Below are 25,990 nucleotides of genomic sequence, written 5' to 3'. Positions count from 1 at the left end.
CCGTGAGGGGTCTTGACCTTCAGTTGAGCATTTATAAGCACGGTTGTAAAGTAGCGGCCCGAGATGAAATAAAAGGTTTTGGGGGGGCAAGATAGTGTGTGGTACAGACACTCAGTCCAACACTCATCAGAGCATCTAAAAAAGCCTTTCCTGTGCATTTAATGCTCAGAGACCCTCATAGACCCATGCTAAGGGGATCTTTAGCTAGCAGGTCAGCAGTATATGCTGCAAAGAGGTGGTATTCATTATCTGAAAGCTGCTACTAGCTTACAGGTTCAGGACAGCTGATGAGGGCGTTTTCAACCAACGCGTGGCGTTAACGTTAGCATAGTTAGCGAGCTAGCTACCGCCGAAATCTAAAAACATGGCATCAACTGCGATGTAAGCCAGCAAAATGAGCGGCTAGTAAGGAGAAGTCAGCTTTTGTCAACTCATGAAATCCAAGGAGTCATTGTTTCAAAAGTGAATAAGGGTTTTCAGCAATAAGTCTGCCAGCGTTATCATTGTAAACTGCAAAATGAGCTGCTCTTGGATTTTGGGAAGAAACCAGGTAACCCATAACAGTAGCACAGACAGAATGGCACCAACAGGCCCTGGAGAGGAACCCAGCCAGGCAGTTAAACCTGCTCTGGCCCGTCATGGGTCAAATCATTACTGTGAGATATCAACCAGAGATGGAGATGAAACTGCCATTTATTTTAAACTGGAAAAAACAACAACCTTGGAAACGTGGTAGCAAACACATCCAGCAGACACAGGGGAACATTAGCATTGATTTGGAGATGTGCCTGTGTCCACCTGATGAATGTAAGTCCAATATTCCCTCTCTTCTGATTCGTTAGAGCCTCTTTACCTGCTAAATGCTGCACTTTCTTCACCACCTGGTTGTCTGTTGTTTGGTGCTAAACAGGTAGCGTACAGTGGGTTTGTCACGACCGTTAGCTGAAAACAGCTACCTGTTTGAGGGGTGTCAAACAAAGCCTTACAACACCATAGAGCTGACATGTAGTCATTTAATACATTGCTAATATAAAAACATTGATTGGAGCAGCTTTAATACCAACCATAACATCTCTGAAGAAATACTTTGAAAGGTAGTGGAAGAAGAGAACAAAATCATCGATCTTTAGAAATACTGACATGAGTTTGCAGCTTGTAGCGCGGCCATAAAAATAAAAAAAACGTCAAGAAGAGAGGGATGGAGGAACCCTGTAATTAGACCTGAGCAATAAAATGTATCTTCATTTGGGAGCACAGTAGCACACAGACGGTAAAAAAAAAAATAATGTCAGAGAGAAGGAAAGGACAGTGAGGGGGGGCTTTTGGGGGAGAAAGCACACGGAAAACACATTCCAAAATTGTAAACAGCTTCAAATAATTTGGTAGCTGCGGATTTACAGGGAATTATTAAGTTTGTACTTGTCCCCGGAGCGATGTCATGGAAGGACAATGAAAGCTGGTGTTAATTACAGCTCAATGAATTGATGTCGCAAAAAAAGAAAAAGAAATCCAGGCCTGAAGCATCAGCAAGAAATCCTGCTGAAATGAAGCTTTTAAGTCACTAAGCTGATTTATATATTTTAAGAGCAAATACCACTTCATAGGGGTTTAGATCATAAAAAATAACAGCAACTCAACCAAAGGTCAAAGACAAATCATTTCCGAGGGAATCAGTAACTGCATCGGTAAAAACTACATGTTGCTCAGACACATTGAGCGGTTCGCCGTGACGCTAAAGTGTCACATGGTGAGTGACGGTGGCCATAGTTAAATGTCTTTAGGTGTGAGCGAGGAAGTCAAACGCTCTCATGGGATACATCATCATCATCACCGCTGGGCTTATAACGTTGGCTGAGAATGTCAGCCTCTCGCCTCCAGAGTCTTTAACCGTTTCTCACCCCAACAAATAAAGCTCAGCAGCCTACAGCTGTGCTGAGCTGCTTTCCTCAAAATCCATAAGACGTCATGCATCTTAGAAGTGGTTCCTCACAAAACCATACGTGTGCCCCAGTGCCTTGTTGCTAAGAAAGTTTTAAATTGACTTTCAGTTTCCAAGAAATCAATCCACTCTGCACAAAAACTGACAGACTGAAACTTTAAATGCTATCGCAAGTTGTAAAAACATCTGCATTAAGAGACTGCATTTAAAAACAATGAACCACAAGTTTTATCTTTCATTTAATTGTATTAATTCAGAGCACTGTCGACCATCTTTTCAATCTTTTCAGTCTTCTAGTCTCTCCATCATCCTGTCAATACATTGCTTTGTGAGAAGGGCGGGTTTAGGGAAGTTACGAGAACCGATACTTCGTTACCAAGTCGATCTGAGGATCAGGGCTCGAGACTAACAGGGCCCAGATGTCCCAGGGGACGATAGAACATTTCCCTGATCATGCTACTTTGTGAACAACAAATCTGTGATGAAACTGGCAGGACGAGAGCTAGTAGCGTTAGCTGTTAGCTGCTCCTGGCTAACTCATGGAGCTAACAGCTAACATTCGGAGGTTGCATCGAGCTACTTTAGAATGCGTTAAAGCTCCATTCTGTTGAAATGAATATTGGGCAACGGTAAATTAGTATCTTTATATGATGTATTTTCATGATAAATTTGCAAAAATCGGCATGCAAAAAGTAATAATGAATTGTTTGTTGAAGTTCATGGGTTTTATTTTTTACCGTGGTACCAAATTGGGTATTAAGAATAATGAGGCAGTTGTGGATCACTTGCGGTAACTACCGGCTGGTAAATAGGAGTAAGGAGTCAGCTGTCAATGGCCTGGCGGAGATTAAAATCCCAAACTTTCTTTTGTGACAACTTTTCAATGCCATGGTATTCCTAGTATTCTCCAATTGGATTATTTACTACTTTTCTCAGTTTTACATCATTGTAGAGTCAATATCTTTGTGTTTTCGACTGTTGATTGGACAAAACTAGCAAATTCACAAGCACATTGTGAAATCCTGGCTTATTAAGAAATTGTGCCATTTTTGACCATTTTTTAACATTTCATAGACCAAACAATGAATAGAAAAAAAAACCAGCGGAACCACAGAAAACATACAAGAGAATTTTATGTGACTAGGAAACAAACCAGACAGCTTCCAGACCAGCCAAAGGAGCACAGCAGGAGCCTAACGCTTTGAGAAGAAGTGGCTCAAAGTGAATGAGTAAACCTTCTTCAACAACTACTTCAGACGTACCCTTGTGTGAGGTGCTGAACAGCTGCTCACGGGCCAACAATAGAGGAACTTCCATTTTACGGGGGCAGCATATACAGCAGAGGACTATGAAAGCGAAGAAGGGCAAAGCTGGAATAGAGCGTGCATGCTCAGCAGAACCCTCTCCTGGACAAATAAAGGTTACACGAAAAAAATAATAAAAAAGACCTTACAGCAGAGCAGAGCTGTGGTGAGAGAATAGAGAGAAAAGGGAAGACGGATGAAGGGAGACTGGCCCTTTTAGCCCAAAGAAAAAAAAGGGTGAGGCGGACGACAGGGTGCCCTGAACAAAGTGTGCACACGGCTCTGAGAAGCAGTATCTGTGCTCCCGGGGTGATGTGGGGCAAACTGCTGCAGCACATTAAGAACAGAGGGATCCTACTTGGGCTGAATTGTATCCAAATCATTTTCTTTAAAACATGTGCAGATGCTCTCATATCTGCGTCTCTTGAAGGCTGCCACATCTGAGTTCTACATCGACTCCCATACATTTAAATCAAGCATGGGCCTCTCAGTGCTGTGCAACAGACACAGACTGTAAAGTTGCAGTTCCCTTTAGTCGGCCCGGCTGTCATGAAGACTGATGGGCCGTTGGCGTAGCTCGCGGCGCGCTCTAAACAACTCCGTGTTGTACTCTTCAGATGGGGACAGTTGCAGCCACCTTCAAATGTGATTCCTCCGCTCCATGTTATCATCGCTATTGCTATCGTGTTACATCACGACACCACTGGCCACTTTATCAACGTGACTGCTCTCTCTCGACTCAATTCATTACCACCCAGGGCAGCTTAGTTTAGCCTATTCTGGATTAGCGCTGGCATGTTACCTCCGAACATGTCTCCATTGTTTCCCCTAGTGTCTCCAGCTGAACAGGCCCCTGATCCCCTGTTTGTGATGTAGTTACAACTTTAATCCAGGATCCCCCCCCCCCCCCCCCCCTACCCCCCACCCCCCCAATGCCAAAATCAGATTACCAGAGTCAATTAAACTTGATCCATAATCTCGGCGCACAGGCACAGTGGGTGCAAGGTTATCAGCGCTGCAAAATAAAATTGGGGCAAATGCGCTGTTGGATGGGAACTGCAAGAACCTTCGGGAGGCAAAATCTTGCAAAATTAACGCAGGTCTCGTTTAATTGGCGCCGTCGTAGCCGCGGGGCCAATCTGTGACATATGTCGTCACAATTGTGCTCCTTCACCCTGTTGTAATCGCATTGGTGCACGCAAGGACGCGCGAACATTGTGGGAGAGAGGGGAGTGGAGAGGGAGGGAGGGAGGGAGAGGAAAACAAAATTAAAATCCTCTAGTGAACAGCCTGCGGGCTCTCAGCTCCCATCCAGCACTGTATTTTATCATCCTTGAGTGGCCGCGCGGGCGCCGCAACAGAACCGGAGTGAGTGTGCAAATCAAACCCACTCTGGCTCGCCCCGTGCACCGTGCGACGGAGGGAGAGAGAGAGAGAGGGCGAGAGAGAGAGAGAGAGAGAGAAAAAGAGAGAGTGAGAGAGAGAGAGAGAAAAAGAGAGAGAGAGAGACGGGGCAGGAGGCGGGGCCGAATAAACTCTGGACTTGACAACAGTCGGAGAAAACGGCCACGCGCCACTGATGCAGGTCATCAGTGTTTCAGCTGTCCCTTGCGGCCGCCACTCAGCTCGTGGCGTTGAGATACGGTCGCACCACCCCCCCCACGTTCAGCAGCGGAGGCATACAAGGCCCACCGTGAAACGAGTAATCCAATCACCAGTGGAATCAAGCGCACATCCATCAAATCAACAAACATTATGAGCTGATGAGGAAACCTCGGCGTGAAAGACGAAGCCCCTCTCGATGAGCAGCGCCGTCGCATGAGGCTCAGACGTACCAGTCGTGGCGCAGTTATCTCCTCAAACATCAAGGGGGCCATTGTTTCATTAGCATTAATTTCTCTAGAGCCTCAGATTAGAAGGGTTGTATGTGTTGCTTCAGGCGATTCCACTTCCTATACAACAGACACTGTAATCGCTGCTCCTCTGTGGAGATGTTTAAAGCGTGACTATCGAAAAAAATAAAATAAATGGGCCTTGTGCACCACTCAATGTTGCAAACAGAGTACAAGCTCATAATTCACTGTAGGCAACCCACACATCCCCCCCCCCCCCCCCCTCTACGACCGGAAACAAAGAGAGGCGAATACACACGTCTGCTGAATCAATACCAGCAAATGTGAATGCAGGGAGAAGATAGTTTTTTAATATAGGACGGAGACACTGGGATGACTCTAATCTCTTTCTTTCTTTCCTTCCTTTCACCCTCATACGGTAAGAAACACATGGCTACTGGGAGATACCTAATCGCACCACAGGCTGCCTGATGTTTACGGCTCCCTGACACACCGACATGTTCCATCTAGGGCTGGGCTTCAATAGCTTTTTATCAGATCTGAATCCATTATTACATTCAGATCCTTTATTTAATACTCAGTTTCCTGTTTATTAGGTGCACCTAGCAAAAACAAATGCGATGTGATGCAACAGTTCTCCAGTAACTAATGCTCCTGAAGAGCAAAGAACAGCACTGAAGACTTTTCTCCTTCTAAAAGATGTTTTTCGCTCTTCTCTTGACTGGCTTCAACAACAGTTTGATTGACAGATGGTTCATCCAATCAGCTGTCAAGTATTCTTTTGAAGGTGCCTGCCCAAACCGGTTCCAATGAGCTGGTTAACGTCAGCATGCCATCATGTCATCAGTTTAGCAGGTTTGTGGTCATTGAAACTTTTCCCTGATGATGGCACTAGATGAGAAGTTAGGGGATCACCAAAGTTATTATATTTCATCCCACGAGAGCATGAATGCACCACATTTACTGGCAATCCATTCAATGGTTGTTAATGTATTTCAGTTTTCATTTTATTTCATTGCGGCCACACGTTACAGAGTGATGTTATGAAATGATCTTTGGTGGACACCAGCGTGCAGAGGACAACAGCAATGATTCATTCTAGATTCTTCACATTACCTACAGAATTGATGTAAGTTAGCTACTGCTGATACAATTCATTTTAAAACAACAAGGTGGCAGTTAGTGCCGGCTAAAAGTGACGAACCTGCCGCCAGTTTGCACGTTGTTTTTTGTAGATAAAAATGAGCAAAGAGGTATTTGATCGTCTCAGACTTTGTCGTATCTTGCCAAACTGGAACCGAATCCAAAACGGCCCTGGACATCAGAACCTCGACCCTAATTTCATGTCGAGATTTTTTCACCCACAATATCAGACCCAAGCTGCCACCCTGCCCCTCCGAACATCCCATCTCTCTGAGAACGTGAATCAATAGAAATGTAATGTGGAGCGAAGCAGCTTGAATGAGACTAACCTCTTCAGCGGGCTTTGGTTTTAATGTGACTGTATGAGCGAGCCTGAAACTCTGCCTGCCAACATCATGTCTCTCACCTTCTTTACGTGTGTGTGTGTGTGTGTGTGTGTGCATGAGAGAGAGAGAGAGAGAGATGTTTGGTAGGTGTTGTCTGAGAGGGGTGACTCATCTTTTCCAATCGCTACACGCCACAGAATGCTCAATAGATGGGGCTCTGTGTGTGCTCACATGTGTGCATGCACACACACACACACACACACACCAGAAACACCTCAGCCCTCTTACACACTCTGCTCACGCTCTGCTCTGAGGTCCGTGAGACGGCATGCTGTTCGGCACACCGAGTGGGAGCATGCATTACACCGGCCCGCACCTCGTTCCCTTGCTGGTCGATACGTTGTACCAAAACACGCTAACCCCCCCCCCCCCCCCCCCCCCTGCTGTAACAATGGGTTCTGCTCTGGTAACGCTTAAAGAGGATGCACTGCAAACCCGGCAAGCTACACAGAGCAAACAGCCTCTCCCACAGACGACGGCATCGTGATGCTTGGCGGCGCCGAGCTTTACGGAGCTCTCGCAAACACACCGTTGCGGTCCACCGTTTGCGCTTGCCCTCTCTCTGTCTCCTGCCCCCAAAAAAAACCAACAACAACTGTGCGACGTTGGGGCATTTCGTGGCTCTATTCGCATTGCCATAGAAACCACAAGGCCTGTTTGCGAGGCACGGGGTTTTGCCACCGCCTCCCCTGAAAAGCCAAAATAAACCTCTTTTGCCAAGCAGTGTAACCAGTGCTGTCGTGTTCTTGTGTTCTGCTGCCGTGTGGCAGCAGTTCAGCACCCCGAGAGAGAGAAGGGGGTGACGGACTCTTGAATGAATGGATGCAGTCAACCGTGCAAAGAATAAATGCATGAAGAACATGTTATGCGGTGCGTCTAACATGAAACAGCTTGTAGCAGGGACGATAGTGAAAAGCAGTGATGGGGGAGAAAGGGGAGATGAGTGATTATAGAGACGGAGGATGTGGAGACGGATGGAGAGAGGAGGACACAAAAGGTAAATCATCACCCCTTCAGTCCAGGAAGCTACTGTACGCCTGACTCGGATCTCTCTCCCTCAGCCTCTCTTCCCATCCCCCAACCACGATGCAATTTCCCTCCATTTTTGATTACAGATTGCTCGCCGTGATCCCGGCCCGGTTCCATTTTACCGTCTGACAGTTGTGCTATCTGTGCCATTTAGGCCTAAGTGGACACTCCGTCTTCACCGCCGGCAATTTACATGTTTGCATCTCGTCAGCGCCATTTGTAAGCCAAAGTGTCAGGACAGTGAAAAGGGGAGGGAGTTTCGGAGCCCGGATTAGTTTTTCACCTTTGGTACCAGAGCGCATCACTCACCCGGCCGCACAGAGGCGCTTCTATGGACGGGTGATTCACTCCGTCATGCGTATTTCAGACATGTCTTCACCCATTCCCTCTCACTCGCATGTCAACAGTTCACATGAGCTCATACCAAGATGGATACACGGAGAAAACACTGACGATGGACCCAACAGGGGAAAGATTCTTTTAAAATATCTCTACTGCCATCAGTCGAGCTCTCATTGTTGTGTTCCGCAGCATGAAAGACAAGCTTATCTTAAAATAATTGCTGCTACTCCAAACTGCACACTAACCGCACCCAGCTGACACCTTGGACAATCTGAACTGATCTTGGATCTGCCGTGGACTCATTTCACTGGACCCCTTTATTTGGACTTCTTATATCAGATTAGAGATTGTTGCATGCTGGGTTTCCTTTGTATTATTACTACAACTTACTGTTCATTTTTAATAGCCAGAACACCCAGCCGTCCAAGGAGGAGAGATCTCTCTTTGAATAGACTCTCCTGAGGTTTCTCCTCTTTTTTCCGTTATGTGCAGAGCTTGTTTGAGGAGTTTTTCCTCGTTCTTGGGCCTGTAAAGCCCTGAGTATGCGGTATTGGGCTATGCAAATACATGTTGACGCCTTATCTTGGGAAATTTCGTGGCCTAAAATGATTAGCTGCAGCCCATGTATGAGCCGTCCCCTTGAGAAGAAAGGTCCGAGTAGCCAAAATGGCCAGTTCAAGGATTAGGCTGGCCAGCCTGCTCTCACTCCCAAGGCGGACAAATACAAAGCTTCCCTCGGCATCCTTTAGAGCCTGAGGAGACACACCAGCGTTCCAACTAACTCGGATGTAAACCCATCCGAGTCAGTATTAGTCTTAATACTAGATCAGAAGGGCTCGAGAAAGTCCTCAAAGAGCAGGGGTGGAAACAAACACAGGACTTTCACTCAGTGGGCCGGCGTCCGTGTCCCGTGTGAAAACAAAAGTTTTGTCACTACACAACAGACTAATTATATCAACCCAAACCGTGATGTTTTTTTCTAACCCTAACCAGGTATTTTTGTTGCCTAAACCTAACCGCACCGTGTCACAACGTTATTCCGTTGGGCTGGCATTGTTCTGTGTTCTGTGTCACGCAAAGACCAAAACCACAACTAATGTGCTCCCCCGACTTGTCTGTGTCAGCCCCACGCCCATTCGCTACTAATGAAGACATAAATCTTTAAAACAGAACGGCGCAGTCATTTCCTACAACAGCTGGGAACTGTAGTTTTAAAGCTTATTAAAGAGGAGTAAACTGTGTATTTATGGGGACTCTTCTGAGCTGCAGATTAATACAGGGTTGGTGAGTATTTACAGCGGGACGGGGAATTTACACGTCACTCCACAACAATATCAGGCTTTGGCTGCACAGACAATACCGTTGGTGTTTTTGGTCTTTTCACTGGATTTGTAGACAAAAAGGAGGGGGGGAGAATATCGCGAGTGTTAACATCTAAGGCTGCTCCCTACTTGTTACATGCATGGCTCTTACTACCTGTCCTATCAGAGAGCACAGACAGACGCATGGCTGAACTGCTCTGTCTGTGGAATTGTCTGTCCCAGATATCATCAGGTGGTCTTGCAACTCATGATTGGATGTGAAAAAAAATCTGCAAGGTTGGGCTTAATCTCACAAATCCTCAGAGAGGCTACTTTCCTGCATGAAAACAGTAAAATGCTAATATTCACATCACATTCTAAAAATAGAATCTAAACTGTAAGACCTCTGACTAAAAAATCTGAAGGGCTCTTAATAGACTTTGCCTAAAGATATACCCCTTGTCATGTTATTCCTCCCCCTTTAAATCACACCAGTCTTTCTGCTGTCCTTATCTCCTCACTAGGAGTGCACTGGGGGCCACATCGCATCAATAGCTGCTCCCTAATTATGAGCCAAGCAACCAGCAGCAGCAGCAGCAGCAGCTCCACGCCCTTACAGTAGATCTAAAAGTGACGCAGGGCATGAATGTACTCTCCCTGTGTGCCGAGGAGAACACTGCACGTTTACAAATCGGCATGGCCAAACGCCAAAAGGTCGCGGCGATCGTGATTGGATGTGGCGGAAAAAAAAGGCCACGATGTATAATAAACCACTTGCAAGAGATTAATTTTTCGAGTCCCTTATGAAAACGACTGTCGCCTTTCACCTTCGGCCTCGTCTGTTTATGTGGAGATATACTTGTGCTAATCGCTGGCTGGCAGCAGCAGCAGCAGTGAGATGGAGAGGGAAGAGGCGGGCATTCTGGGAGCTGGTTGACAAGAGAGGGGGACATGCAGCCAGCCACAGGGCCGGATCACTTTCTACACTGCCTTAATACAGAGAAAAAAAAAAAAAAAGCACTTAATGTGTTTGTCTAGACTGCCCAGCATTGTGCAAATGAGGTGCTGTCCGGTTCAGTTAAATGCAGCGCACAAATACAGAAGCCCAATTGCGAACCAGTGACAGGAGCTCAAGCAGAGGCAGAGAGACGGGAGAGAGGGAGACACAGAGAGGCTGTTTACACGGTGTGCCCTCATTTCTCCCAAGCTGTCTCTGGGGTTCAGAGAGGGTCGCGCTGTCCACTAGGGAGCAGCTGGTTAGAGGAAGGGGGGGGGGGGGGGACATTAGAACGTTGACAGCTTCAGATCTGGTCTTTTTTATCTTTCCTTACTGCTTGATCCAGACTGCGTGTACCCACAGCGTGCTAGGACATGAATCGTGTGTGTCGGGGGCTCCGTCACACGCAGAGAGGACAAGTGGGCTCCAGTTTGGTTTGGATCACTTGTGACTTATGGTAGACGTCGCATAGCAGATGTCGGCGAGTCCGCGCGGCTTGGCGGTAAAAAAACAACAACAACCCGTTTACACCTCGCCCGGGTGTTCATTTCTATCGCTAATTGTTTGAGAGGATGCGCGCCAAAACCATCAGGTTGGATATAAAATCAAAATGCGTCGACATCATTAGCTTTCATAAAGGCCGATTGTCAGCAAGGATGGTTTTTGCATTTCAAGCAAGCGGTTTGCCTCTCTATAAAAATACAAATGAAATAAAGGTAGAGCAGTTTTGGCTGCCAATTAATCAGCGGCCGTATATAAACAACATCAAAACCACGGGACCATCGAATAGCCTTTTAACTTTCTTTACACAAACACACATGCGCGCGCACACACATTAAGTACAACAATCCCCTTCTGCTGCGAGCAGCACTGTTATAGTCTGTCATACACTTAGCTGAGGAGCGGACATCATTTGAATAACAATAGGTTAGAGCAATGCAATTTGTATCTGGGCTAACAAAAAAAAAGGATACGCAGCGCATTAAAAAATAGAGCGTCGGGGAGAAGGACCAATGGTGACTATCGGCTCGCTCCGGCAACTGTTGATGTCTGAGAGAAACGGCGGTCTGTGAGCTCTGAACTCATTGGTCGGGGAGAAAACGATCTGCATCACATGTAAGGTGAACAGCAGTCTGTTCCCTTCCGCTTTCACCGCACCAAAGTCTGCAGTCTGCAAACACTAAGAGGTTAAATCAGTGCAGCAAGCACACACACACACATACAAGGCAATCCCCTTGTGTGAAGGTAATCCCACCTGACATCAAATTGAAGTTAATGCTTACAAATGGAACACGAGTGCATGCATTAAACAATGTTAACCTGAGCCGAACCTCAACGGGCGAATGCAGTAAGTTCACACGGCGCTAAGCCTGAGCGTAGCCAGGCTACTCGCGCACGGAGGTGGATTAGCGCTCGGCCTGTCGGCCGCCGCGTTTTGGTACAAGTGCGAGCGAGGTGAAGGGTGAACGGTGGCCGACGCTGAGTGGGCCTGCGCGTGATTAGCGTTTACTCTGACAATTAGCTTACGCTGCATCAATAGGACAAAGCTCAACACAAACACACATTGCTGATTACTCATATCCTGTAAAGCTATGTGGTGACTTTCATCAACAATATGCAATAGAAGCCTCTTTTATTCCACCAACATCTTTAACCAGAATCAAGTCAAAGGAACAGTTCAACACTTTGGGAAATACACAAATTCGCCGTCTTGCCGAGAGGTAGAGGGGAACTACGCCCATTTTCAAAATTGATATTGATATGCTTTAATCATTTGGTGCACAACAAAGAAATCTCTCTTCTAGCTAAAACTCAAACTTGTGATGTCATCAAGTTATTAAGTCTTGAAATAAATACCAAATCTCTCTCCTGTTTGTTTTCCACGGAGCAGCTCCACACCTCCTCAGGAACTGTTACTTTGGGTGGTGTTCCCCTTTAGATGTGAAAATGGCTGCGCCTCGTGTGTCCCTTCTGTAAATATGAAACTAAAGCCAGCGGACGGCTAGCTTAGCTTAGCATAAACCAGAGTGAGGAAGCCTGGCTCTGTCCAAAGGCAGGCTGTTCTATAACAACGTGAGATCCTACGAAATCGATTGGATGTTATCCACGTAATCATGAACCAGGAAGTGTACAGGCTGCAAAAAAGCCACACAGGGTGGGAGGGCCAAACAAAAGAAAAGGTCTTTCACCCAGGAAACGAGAAATCAATGTTGATTTATTTGTCACGTCACTTCCGTACTTCAATAACAGCATCTCGGTAGTTATTTGAAGCCAAACCACGACCTTTTTCTAACTAAGCAGTTTTGTTTCCTAAACCTTACCAAGTGTTTCACGATCTTTTCCAAATTCTAACTAAGTCGTTTTGTTGCCTAAACCTAAGGAAGTTGTTTCTTGTAAATATGGAAGTTTATTTTTAAAAACACTCACGAGCGGAAATTGACATTTCGTAAGCAATCACACAAGCTGTTATGTAAGTACACATTGCCAAAGGTGACATAAACTAGCACGTCTGAAGCTCACTAATTAACGTATTTGCCAAAAACAACAAAGCTTTAATGTTATGGGAGCTCATCTGCTGGACCATTTGTCGGCAGGGAGCGCTGACTTTCCCTGGATTCCCGTCGTCTCAGTGAGGTTTGCCTATCCACTGCTCTTCTCCAGAGGCTGACAGGTGCTTATTGCATGGTTCCCTGGTCCTCTAGGTTTCTAAATCAACTATCAGCTGACACACAAGCACAAGGCATCACCCCTCCTCTGTTGATATCGCAGTCTGTCATCGCCCCCCTTCCCCCCACTACAATGCATATCAACAGAAAAAAGGTACGCATATCTAAACAGGTCATCGTCATTATCACTGTAAATCCCTTCATCTCTTTAAACGCACACACACACACACACACACACACACACACACACACACACACACCAAAGCTCCTTTAGTGTGAAAAAACCTCTCAGAGACAGAGAAGTCTGGGGCGTGGGGATAAAGTTAACCCCGATGAAGCCTGCTCGTGGGCGAGTGGCGAAGACCGGCTTGTCGCCTCGTTATGTGCGCCTCGAGCACGGATGTGGACAAAGGACTAATGAGGACAGCGCCGAGACGGCTACACGCTAAAACAAATACGACGCGGAGAGAAAAACACACCAGCATACAAGAACACTGCTTCTGAGCTGCAGGAGATGTGAAAGATGCCAGGAGGTGATTTTCAATTAGCGACAGCGCATCCTGCACAACTTACAGTACGTGTGTGTATTCGCCGTAATAGCCCGGCGAGAAAGCGCCGAATGTGGATTGATTTTGAGTAAACAACCTTTAAAGGATGCTTTTTTCTTTTTTTCTTTAAGAATGCAATCACAATCAATTGGCGCTCCCTCTCCGCTGAAGCACAGAAGGCTTTCTAATTTGATCTCCTCTACCCTCCTACCATACACTCATCCCTCATTTCCTCCAAGTTACTACCTTTTGAGTGGCAATAATAACCATTGAGTAGGCAATAAACATTTTGCACCAAAAGAACAAAACAATGTCAAGCTGATATACTGTATTGTTCCTACAGCCTTCAGGATGAGGAGAGAACGGACGGATGGACTGTGGGGGGAGACCTTGTGGTCGGCTCCGGCAGTCAGCGGGGATGCCACACCGGTATGGAGCCTGTGGAAGGCTCAGCCAATGAGAACTAATGGAACAAGATGGGATCCTGTCCTGCTTGGTTTGGTTCAAGATGGAGGTGCAGCAGCAGCAGCGGCAGTGAAGTGAATCGCGGTGTGCTTGGCGAGATCGAGGCGGCGGGTTCTCCGACTGAGACGTTTTCATGTTGGCATAATATGGCATTATTAAAATGCTGTGTGAGGCCGCCTGTCCTGCTCTATTTGTGGGAAGGATTTGTTGAAGTCCAGCTGCTGGACATCAATAAACAACAACAACACATTTAGCACCGTCAGTAGTTGTGTCATTGAATGCTAAAGCTGTGTACAGCTACAATAATTACTAGTCATCAAAAATGAATCTGCAACTATTTGTTTCAGTCATTTGTCAGACAAAATTGCCAAAGTGAGGGTTTACTGTTTTAAATGGCATCTTTGGGTTTTGGATTGTTGGTCAAACATCATCTCGGGGCTTTGAGAAACGTTGATGGCCATTTCTTTTCTTATTATTACTTTTAAAAACATGAATTGATAAAAAATAATGGTCTGTTGCAAACCCTGAGGCGGTGAAGTAAACGCGGCGGTGGGGGACGTCAGACCACGTTCCATTACAGGCTGAAAATGTTGCAATTGAGTATTTCCATCTTATGCTATTTTAATACTTTCCTGACATATTGTACTTTTAACTCCACTACATAAATTGTACTGCTCTAGCTGCTACTGGTTAAAAAAACAACAACACATGATTAAACAAGTGGTGCCCCTTGACTGTTCCACCAAAAGAGAGATTTCTCGCCTAAATGTCTCAGCTGGATTCATTTAGATAACTGTTTGAGGCACAAATAGGGCTTTGCTTGTAGTACAATAATATACTGGTTCTTTAACTGAAGTAGAGGATCTGAATACTTCTTCAATGGACTATGTGTTGTACTGTATCTCTTTGTCTCTTCCCTGCATAAACCATCACCAACAACAACCCTTTCTTTCCACTTTCCAATGCAGACGCCTTCTTCCATAATCCCATCCGCACTGTATGAGGCTGTTGAACCAACACGTCACCTGCTCTACTGTAACTCTGATGCAGAGGCGTCACTAGAGGAGCCTCCTGTTTCCAAGAAAATCAACTTTCGCCTCACACATTCATTAAATCCTGTCCAGTGTATGGGAATGCATCTCGGAGCAGCTCTTCCCTTATTGGCCCGTGGCCTTAGGGCCTTTGTTATGATTGGATACTTAGAAAAAAGCCACCCACCCCCCACCCCACCCGCGTGTCCCCCTCGTTGTAAAGGTCTGCTCCTGCATATTAAACAGTCTGGAGCGTTGCAGCGATCAAACGCAGGAGCTCCTTCATCTACGTTTATGAAAGAATAAACAAAACGAGCTGCTAGTGAAGCGGCCAGAAGGTACAGAACATGGAGGAAAGGTGTGTCTTTGGGAGGGGGGGTTAAAAAGGGTGGGGGGCTGAGACTGGGATGAAGACAGATGATGAGGCTGCATTGCTGTAAACGAGTGAGTCAGCCCTCCTTTCAGACTGACACAGGGCCAGAGGAGGCAGAGGGGGAGGGAGGGAGGGGAGGGATGCATGGGAACTGTCCCTGGTGCTGAAATCTGGAACGGCTGCTTTCTAACAGGCTCAAGTTCAGCTCAGGAGAGGGAAAAAAAAAAAAAAAAAAAAATAAAATATATATATATATATATATATATATATATTCCAAAACAGAGGCATGCTGCCTTTCAAGACCTGTCTGACCCACATCTTAAAACAATCCATATCAGCTACAGCTTCACTGTAACAGGTCACTGACGCTGCTTTTCAACGCCAGAAAAGCAAAATGATATGCATTTTAATTCATCTGACTCTAATGTACGCCACAAGTACTGTTTGTATCCCAAAAACCTCTGTCAGACGGACCATTGCATCGGGCTGTCTCCACACAGACACACACCCGTATTCCTTGAAATTATTTGCATTATTCATCTCTTAGCGATGTCATGCTTTGTGGCTGACCCCGCCACATCACAGGAGCACCGGCTCGTGGATGGATTCTCACGCTGCCTGTCGCAGCCAGCTGATCTGAGGGGGAATTCAGCTGCATCATATAGAAGCAAAGGTGATGCGGCTCTAATGGATGCTGAATCACGTGACTGCTGGGATCAGGGGGGTACGGAGCACGCTCAGAAAAAAACGCTGCTGTCACAGCGTGGGACCCCCCCCCCCTCAGAACACCAAAGCGTTCTTTCAGCGCCTTTGTTTGAAACTCATAACAAATGAGAGCTTCGCTTATGGAGGCGCCTTTACTTGTAGATACTGTGAATTAACAAAAACCGGGCCAACTGGCTGGCATGCCAGGCAGTGTCTGCTCTCGGTTCTGACATTTAAACGATTATGCAACAGGTCTAGTACTTGCAGAAGCAAACCCCTATATGCTATAAGGGTCCTTGTTGCAATACACAGCATTTTAGATGAGGCCAAACAGGGGGTGGGGGGTGGGGAGGATGATGTCACGAGTCCGTAAATAAGGGTCCTTTTTCTCGGGCACTGCAGAGACCAGGCGGGTGTGGTGACTGCATTAGTAGGCGCGCAAAACGCTCCTCGTGAGACCGTGAATGTGGACGTTCCCCTTGTGACGGCCGTCCACCATCGCCATGACTACCTCCCTACTTGTCGGGACGTGTCTCGGAAGTTCAAATCATTCATCCGCTACCAGGGAATTTAACACAATTTTTATTTTTATTTTTTTCCCATGCCGCTTTACTCCGACAGCCACAAGGTGCCCACTGACGGCGCGCCGTAGCCAAAAGCCCATGTCTCATACACCAATACATGCACAATGACAATCTGACAACAGTTTAGTATTCTCCACAGACACCCCCCCCCCCCCCCCCCCCACACACACACACAGCACCCCGTGCCGTTTCTCCACGCCGCCGCTTTACCTCCGTGCCCCACTCTTTTTCATTCCTATGCGGCTTTTTTTTTTTTTCTTCCCTCTCCTCTCATCCGAAGCAAGCTTATTTCCACACACGAACAACGGAATTGAACAGCGGCTTCTTAAATGATGCAGCTATAAAAAAATGAAAAAAGGCAACTCGAAAAGCAGCGACATCTCAAGCACAACACTTTCTTTTTTTGTTTAAATTCATGCTCTACGGAGAACTGACCTCCCAGTCTAACGAATCCCACTCTTCGGTAAACATCCGGAGGATTTCTTTTCATCCAAAAAAGAGCGGACCAGGCGCAGCGGCTCTACGGAGCGACTGTGCGATGCGATGCCATTGCGCTTTTGGTGTATTATCCTCATGAAATCAATGTGAGCGGCGGGACGTCGTCGGGAGAAGGCATCTCGGCCCGGCGTCGAGACACAAGAATGAGCGACGCTATGCTTTACAGTCCAACATGTTTTGGTTTTTTTTGGTGTGTTTTGGTTTTTTTTGCGATGGTTGCACCCAATTAGCACACCACTTGCGCTCGGAGGCGAATAGCTCCTGACAAGGCGCTCCTTCTCTCGCTCCTCGCTGCTATTTCAGCTGCTGCTGTGCTGCCTTTTTTGAAGAAAAAAAAAAAAAAAAAAGGTGGCAGACTATACAACACACGCAACTTCTCATTTCCAGGATACAGAGAGGGGGGAGGGAGAATTTAGCGTAGCGCATTACTCCAAAGCCAATAAATCCCCGTAGCGCATTTGACAAATCCTTCCCCTCTGCTGAGGAGCAGCAATAAAGGATGCCGTTAAAGGTCCCCTGCACGAAGTGCCTCTTAAAACATGTGACTCCATCTATTCCGTGGTGGTGGTGAAAAAAAAAAAAAGGAGATTCATTTGATCCATAAAAAGGCCCTAAGCAGTGGGAGACACTTTATGTGGGTGGGAGGGGTGGTGGAGGGTGGGTGGGAGGGGGCATGGTGGGTGCTATACAAATGAATGACACCGTACACACCGCACGGCAGACTACTCACCATTAGCACGGCAAAGTTATTGTGGTGGGTGCAGTGAATGGTGGTCGTGTTGCCCCCGGAGCCCGTTATGTGGCAGCCCTCTGCCCTCCAGCCGCCGTGTCCATCCAGCAGGTCAAAATCCCAGTAGGCGGCGGTGGGGTCTACACCCAGCGCGAAGTGCCTGAGAGCGATGGTAACGGAGTGCACGGCGCTCCCGAGGCTGCACCCATCTGTACGGAGGAGAGGTGTGTGTGGGGGGGGGGGGGGAGAAAAGGCAAGACATTCAATTAAGGAACCCAAGTGGAAAGTCTGTAAGTGCTATGTTGCCAAAAGAGGAGCGTGGACATGGGCGCGCGCGTCCTACATACAAAACACGCGCGCGCGCGAGCCTCGCGTAGACATCGCTCAAGTGTCAGACGGACTGTTGCGTTAAGTGTGGCACGTGAACTCAAAATAAGAAGTCTTTTTTTTTTTTCCAGAGTGCATCAGTGAAGTGGAATATGACGTGGACGCTCGTGCGCTGAAATGAAATTACAGAAAGTCATTGATTTGATTTTGGCAACAACACGCACGCTTTACAGCTGCGAAGCTCGTGTGTCAACATGTTGCGCAGAGCAAACTGGATAGACTGTGTGTGCGCGCGTGTCTGTGTAAGCATGTCGGTGATACAGTGCTGCGTTGACATCACGTGCATGATGGTATAAATGGATTTCCTCTTACCTAATTTGGTGAAAGCAACTGGTGTCGAAACGCTCCTACGCTTCCCATCGTCGGCGAGATTTGACGAATTCCCCGTGCAAGGGAAGAGTTTCCCATTGCGAAACACGATGAACTGCAGCCTGCAAGTGGAGTTATCAACAGATTGCAACGCAGAGGAGGAGATAGGCGTACCAGCCAGCGGTAAATGGATTGAGGCGACTGCCACTGAGTTCTGCGGATGGAACAAAAAAAAAGAAAAAGAAAAAAGAGAGAGAGTAGAGAGAGAGAGAGAGAGAGAGGGGGGAAATAAAAATTAAATAATGTCTCCGAGATGCGCAGGGAGGGAGGAAAAACACAAACTCCCGTAGAAAAAGACTGACAATTGCTTTCCCTCTCCGGGAGCGGAGGCGACCATAGACCGCAAGTGACCAAGGGAATGAGAATCACGTTTGAAGCGCTCTAGTGCGCCTATTTGGTCAGGCTCCCTGCCGCAGAGGTGGAAATGGTTCTTACCATTTCAGCTTGAGGGCACATCAACACTGCAGCTTGATTTAAAGAGACAACCGGTCTGACTTTATCTTTTTTTCTCCGACTATAAACACCAAAGAACCCCCGAAAAAAAAAGAAAAAACACATCCCTGGCAACATTTGGGGGGAAAAAGGTTTCTAGGAGAAAGGCATGGCTTGGGTATTTCAAGGTGTAGGCACTCGCCATCTTTGAGCACAAGTCAATCCAAAGTGATCTTGTAAACTTGTTTTTATTTCTGTAACTGCAAGAAAAACCCCTCCAACAATCCCATGTGCAGCCAAAAAAAAAAACCATTCAAGATCCACAACCTGTAGCTGATCATTTTGCATATTGAACAAATGACATATTAGCGGTCAGGAGTCTGTGCCCTTCCTGTCCCAAGAAAATCTGTTCGAAAAATCAGGAACCAGTCCTTTGGAGCCGCACGATAACAGCTGCAGGAACTTTCCCACGTGCTTTAGTGAATTAACGCCCCTGCTGGACAGAAACGTTGTTCAAGGGTGTGTGGACCGGTGACTGGCTGCACTTAGGACGGGACAGGCAGCACTTAACCCCGCCGGAAGATCAAGTTTAATAATAACAAAATGCCTCCAAAGTGCCACTGTCAGCATGTGCGACATGCACATGTGGCCACGCACTCCACTGCATTCCATCGGCTGATATAACTGCACAGGCTCTGATGAGCTCAATATTTCATGTACATAAACATAAAAGAATTGGAAATACAGTGTGCTTGCCGTGGCAAATAAACACTCGTTTTTTTTGAAAGGAAAGGCTTCTACACTCATGATCTCAGTTGTGATTTATTCAGAAAAGTGCTTATCTTCAGGTCAGTGACCATCATAGGGTTATAAAACACGTCAGTGTCCAAAGCAGACTGACATCCTCCAGAAACTGCTAATTCACAACCCAGTCGCTGGAAGAAAACGGTTGGCATTGTGTATTTCTGCAAACTACGGGATACGTTCAATGTCGACGTTTCTGAACCCAAAATATGTTTCATAACTACATTTCGTATCACGCTTGCAGAAACACGCAATTCCTCATGGTTAACAATTGGAAACTTGGCTGGTTTAGATAGCTAAACTTAAGAAAAAACATCATGGTTTATGTTCAAATAATAGCGCAACAACGTAACGCAACAACGTAACTTAAAGACCTAACTTAACGACATAACCTAAAAACGTAGCGTAACAATGTAACCTAAAAATGTAGCTTAACAAGATAATGTATGAAATTAACTTAACAATGTAATGTAACAACCTAACCTAACAACGTAGCGTAACAATTTAGCAAAACAATGTAACAAAACAAGATAATGTAGCAAAATAATGTAACAACTCGACGACACAACGTAACAAAACAGAGCAATGAAACATAACAAAAACAACATAACAACGTAATGAAACAATGTAATGTAGCAAAGTACTGTAGCAATGTAAAGTTACAAACAAAAGTAGCGTAAATAAATAACCGAAGTACATAACCCTAAGCAGACTTTCTTACTAAATGTGACTTGTGTCACAACATCACTTAACAACTGTACCATCAATGTCTACTTTTGGTTTACCACGGGACACGAACAGAGGCCTTCTGGGTGAGAGTCCTGTGTTTGTCTGACCCTCCCACCTATCCTTAGAGGTCTCTCTCCCTCGTTATACTCGCTATTATAGCACGTAACATTCAATAGCAGTCGCTCAACACATGACGTACAATGCCGACGTTTATTTTTTTTCTTGAACAGATTGCTAGGAAGAAGCATTAACGCTGTTCCTTCAGTCAGTGGAGAATGACGTTGATGACGGGGGCTGATGACGTGTCCATGGTAAACGATTGTGTTACGCGGACGCTTCCCAAATCAGGTTTGTTTTGCTTTCAATCACGTCACCCGACAGTGAGGGGATCAGCGCTTTGGGCCTTTAAGAGGAGGGAAGCGTCCTGACCAAGAGGGATGTGGATGCCCATAAAGTGCCCTTACAGTTAGTGGGGAGCTGCTTAGTCAGACGTTCAGCCCAATCAATGTCGAGCAGAATTTCTTAATCGAGTCAAACAAGAGCTCCTTGGTGCGTGCTGGTGTTGTGGTGTTGGTTGAATGTGGTGCGGCCCGGCGATGACCTGCTTCGATACAAGACTCTGGGTTGTTTTGATCCTGGAAAATAATTCTATATCGGTGAAAGAGCAACGGCGTGCTTAAGCACAATTCTTCTACATTATGCCCACCGTGTGTTGGGAGCCAGTGGTGATTTTACAGCATTGGGTTGGTTCGCTATTACTTTCTGCATTGACTCGCTCTTGAAAGGCTATTGATTTTAGTGTGTGTGTGTGTGTGTGTGTGTGTGTGTGTGTGTGTGTGTGTGTGTGTGTGAGGAGAGGTAGAAAGACTTGAGAGAATCCCTGACTTGAAATTTATGTTGAATCATTTCCTTTCTCCAAACAGCTCGAGCTCGGCAGTCTGTATTCCGAGACGTCGTGGAATACAGACATCAATAGATAGAGGTGTGGGGGGGGTCGAGCCCCGGTGACCATCGTGAGTCGGGGGGAGTCAAACACAGGGGCCAGCACGCTGTCCGAGGGGTCCCTTCTCATACGGCGAACACAGAGTTTTCGAGGCGTACAGCTCGCATAAAAGAAATCTTATCTGGCGCACTTGTCTCCTCATCTCCTTCTACGTCTTTTATCCTCTTTTATGTGGCGCAGCAGAGGGATTTAGACCCCGAGGACCTCGCACTTTAGAGTTGATTTAGCTGGTTGTACCTCAGCCGTCTGACCTTCCTCCCCACCCCTCTCTTTCCAACAGGGCGGCATGCTGTAGCCTTAGTAACCACAATCACGCGCTCCCCTCTGTCTCTCGCTCAGGCCTCAGGATCATCCTCCCCCCCTTATTTTTATTTCTTCCCTCCACTTCTTCCTTTCCTTACAGAGGGCATCCAGGTGAATGTCAGCTCCTATTTCCTAAGCCGTTTCCTCTCCTCCACCTCCCTCCCTTCCTCCCTCCCCCACCTGCTCCTTGATGCACGGCCCTGCTCCACAGAACCACAGAGCTGCAAAAAAACAACAAACAAAAAAACAGCCTGCAGGGCAAAACACAACACCGCTGTTTGACCCGGGGCAGCCACCAAATCACAGCATAAACATCACGCTCAAACATGGCTCCTTGACTTCAGAGAGAGGGGGGGGGGGGGGGGATTACTGTCGGTGTGTGTTTAAGACAAAGAGGGTGGAAATTAAGAGCCAGTGAGTGTGTCTTTATTGCGTAATCCAAAATTAGAAAAAGCTACAGCTCTGTGCCTTTGTAGATATATCTGTGGGAGAGATAAATGTATTTATTTGCGCAGGTGGCGACTTGAGAAATTAACTATAAATGAAATGAATTTGGCTCAAAGGGCGGCCCGCTGAGCTCGGCCCTCGCCTGAGAGGAACTGCTGACGAGCGCGATGACAGATTTGCATAATTCTTTCCCCTGTAATCATCGGCAGTCCTGTCAGAGCGGACGTGACTCAAAGACGCGGTGACCATGACAAATAGGTCGACATCGGGGAAACTTCGGGGGGGGAGGGGGTCACGACGGCTCCGGAGTCCGACAATAAATCACAGTTTGCTCTCATTTGGCGAGGCCCCTACTGCCGGAGCTACTTTCTGGAGGTTTGCATTCGTGCCGACCGGCCGTTCAAAACACAAACAAAGGAAAACATAATTCCACAGAAGTGATTGCCACGGCTGCGGCTTGGAAGGCCCGTTCCTCTTGAGCATTGTTACGCTGTCGTGTTTGTTAGCATTGCTTATCAAGAGAAATTAAACACGGCCCTATACGGTTGCCATGCCAACAGGAGTCCGTTTCCTGCAGACGGGTGGTGTCGGTCAGTGTTTGGGGTGGGGGGCATTTGAGCGGATTTGAAGCAGGAAATTAGGCTCTTTGGAGAGGCAGAGATGTGCTCCGGCTGCCTGCTCGACTCTCCTCAGTCGGCTCCGTCTCAAGCTGCCACTTCACAGCGGCTCGAGTCCAGAACAGAAACCTGCACAGAGGCCGCGACAGATGGACGACGCCGTCTGATACAAAACGGCACAAACAAATGGATTTCATTTACTGTGCGTAAACGCATAACTGCCATATTAGCCGCGGGGTGATTAATAATGAGCCAGCTTTTTGAGACAAAACAGATCTTAGGGGGGGGATTCACGGCATTCATTAATACAAACACACAGAAGCTCCATTGTCAGCTTCCCCCGTATCCACAAATGTTTGCCTCATCAGCCTGCCGATGCCACGTCAGTGTAGCCTACGTGCCCATTATTAGTGGAGGCAGAGACGGCTGTGACTCAGTGCACAGAATGTCTCCTGAAAGCACATATTTTCAGGCAGCACTGTAATGATAAGAAACAATTTGGACACACAAAAAGAGCAGAAAAAAAAACAAACAAACATGATTTCATTCCTCTGAGTCATCTTCCATGTATTCTTAAAGGGCCAGTTCCACCAAATCGCAAAATAACATACTCTAACTTGGTGGTATCAAGCCACGCAAATGGTTTGTGATTAATGAGCAGAGAAGCATCCTTGTAGCCAGACAGGTCATAATGATTTTAAAGGTCCAATCTCAACATTTTTAAAGACACTGTGGAATATATTGCTTTGTTCTTTATCCGTTCATGACAATTACACAACAGTAAAGTTAGGGCGAGATCGTGGTGATGGCAAAAGGAACTCTGGTTAGGTTTGTGCAGCTGAAGCACTTGGTTATGGTTAATTAAAGATATAATGTTAATAAAGAACGCACACTGGCCTCCGGCATTAAAGTTCGATACAAAGAGCAAACTACTTCCTGCAGTGGCACTCAACTTTGGCGTAGGATGATAAAGGGTTTGGCAGAGGGTTTAATGGGGAAAAAGCATAGCAAGGTTAAACCTCTGGTGCACTGGGCCCCTCCCACCCCTGCTATCACTTGTCACCTCCCATAAGTCAACACTAATTAGGTGGTCAATTCCACACAGGTGTAAGGGGGCGTGGCTAGGAGTTGGGGTGTTTGTGAGGAGATACGGAGTAATAAGGTGGGAGCCGGGAAGCCTTCTGAAGAAAATAACCACATTTAGTCTCCCGTGTCTTCTTATTGGGATATTGGGTCGTCGATATTCCAGAGGGGGGTTTCTACAACCTGGAGAGGTAAAACCCAAACCACATGGCACCACTTGGACTATTGGAGAGAATGTGTTCTTTTGTTATTTGGATGAGCCAACCCTTTAATATAATTCTGTCTTTATTGTATTTGTTGGAAAAATTTGACTCAACCTCAATTTACATTTCAGTGAAATTTCACTTGAGTTGACACACTGACTTAAAAAGGATTGTGTCTCGGTGACAACAGGTTTCCTCTCAATATGAGACAATGTGAGCACATTAACAGTATTCCTAAAGTGTGTTTTTTTTTCCAGATAGCTCACTGTGTTGTGAGGAATCAACAGTGAAAACATGACACGTGTGTCTCCTTTCTCTCAGCGTTAATGAGCATTAACTAAATAACATTCTTATTCTTGTCCATTCGAGGAGAAGAATCGGCTCTGCAGACAGCCGATGACGAACCCACGAGCCTGCTATCTATTCATGTATTCATTCGCTCCCTCAACCGTTCATTACCTGCTTATTCACTAACATGCTCACTCTGAATACTGCTGAAGCAGCTATACTGTAATTGGCCGATTGTGAGTAAGGCTGAATTGGCCTGACTGGAATCCCCCCCCCAAAAGAAAAGAGTCAGCGTCCGGTCAACAACATTATCCTGTTTTTTACCGTAGGCTGAGAGAGGATTTCACACGCACAGTCACATGGTCCTTTTGGAGTCGGTCCAGCTCGTGTTTTACTATCAAAACGTTTTCTCTCACGCTTCTGAAGTGTGATTGAGCCGCGGGGCAGGGAGACGGGATTAATGGCCGGTCATTTGGTGCAGCAATAACAGTTGGCCGTCACACAAAGTGGGTGAGCGAGTGCTGCCCGTAGAGGTGAAACGCAGTCCTAACTTCGGATCGGGCCGGAGGGGACAAACGTATGAGCTCCCTTGATTCAGTACATCTGAGAGCTCTGGCTTCTTTCGGTTGCTATTGAAACAGACATCGGTCTGTATTACTGATGCGTAACGATTCAGTAACACTTTCTCAGTCCGACACCCAGACCAGGCGCCAAGAGGAAGTGACTGATGGGGCTGGTAAAAAATTGCGAGGGAGGGGGAGGGCAAAAATCAAATAATACATTTACTAATCAGGGCACTCAGATACGACCATCAGAGAGCACTCTCTCTTTACTATCATAAGAAGCAAGCAGGCTTCTTATGGTAGGGTAACGGTGACCAAACCCTCCTCCGATATCAAATGTCACAACTCGTCCGTCCCTCGCAATTCTGTCGGGACTGTAGATTGAACGAGAAAGGTGTGTATTCCACTCGAACAACATGATTAAAGTAGATCTCCATTTGAAGAGAGAGAGAGAGAGAGAGAGAAAGGGGCGGTGGAGGTAGAACAATTGCGGTCTCTTTGGGCCTTTTTCAGATTGTAATTTGAGATTCGGCTCGGAGGTGAAATGAATGTGAACTGGTGTGTGTGTGTGTGTGTGTGCGTGTGTGCTTGGCAGATTGAATCATTCAATTACTTTTCGGCGGCTGTTTGATTTGACGAGCGTGTGCCGTTTATGACGATCTCTCCATTTTCTGGCGAGCCGGGGCCGAGTATTGATCCCGTAAACGTATGCCATCAGACCGTTTGCAGTCGGAGGTGAACTCGATAAATTAGCCTGGAATGAAATAATTACGCAACACAAACACACACAGATGGGATCTGTGCGTCTCATGTCCTGTCCATGATGTGTATGAGCTGAGATGTGTTGGACCCACAGTGCCTCCTCCCA

At 46.5% G+C, this 25,990-nt stretch overlaps 1 protein-coding gene across 1 annotated transcript in view; it reads right to left on the bottom strand.

The window, feature by feature from the left end:
* adgra1b (adhesion G protein-coupled receptor A1b) overlaps positions 1-25,990 on the bottom strand; it is a 148,320-nt gene that overhangs the window by 31,563 nt on the left and 90,767 nt on the right. The window contains exons 13-14 of the mRNA XM_076077200.1: positions 18,594-18,804; positions 17,895-18,103 (exon numbers count right to left, since the gene is read on the bottom strand). Of these exons, the coding sequence (XP_075933315.1) occupies positions 17,895-18,103; positions 18,594-18,804 (420 nt within the window). The remainder of the gene's footprint in view (positions 1-17,894; positions 18,104-18,593; positions 18,805-25,990) is intronic.

The sequence above is a fragment of the Anarhichas minor genome, unplaced genomic scaffold, assembly GCF_050575085.1.
Source record: "Anarhichas minor isolate MPS153535 unplaced genomic scaffold, ASM5057508v1 ptg000058l, whole genome shotgun sequence".
NCBI lineage: Eukaryota > Metazoa > Chordata > Actinopteri > Perciformes > Anarhichadidae > Anarhichas > Anarhichas minor.
Note: the sequence above shows the minus strand (reverse complement) of the source record. Positions and strands in the feature narration are given on the sequence as shown.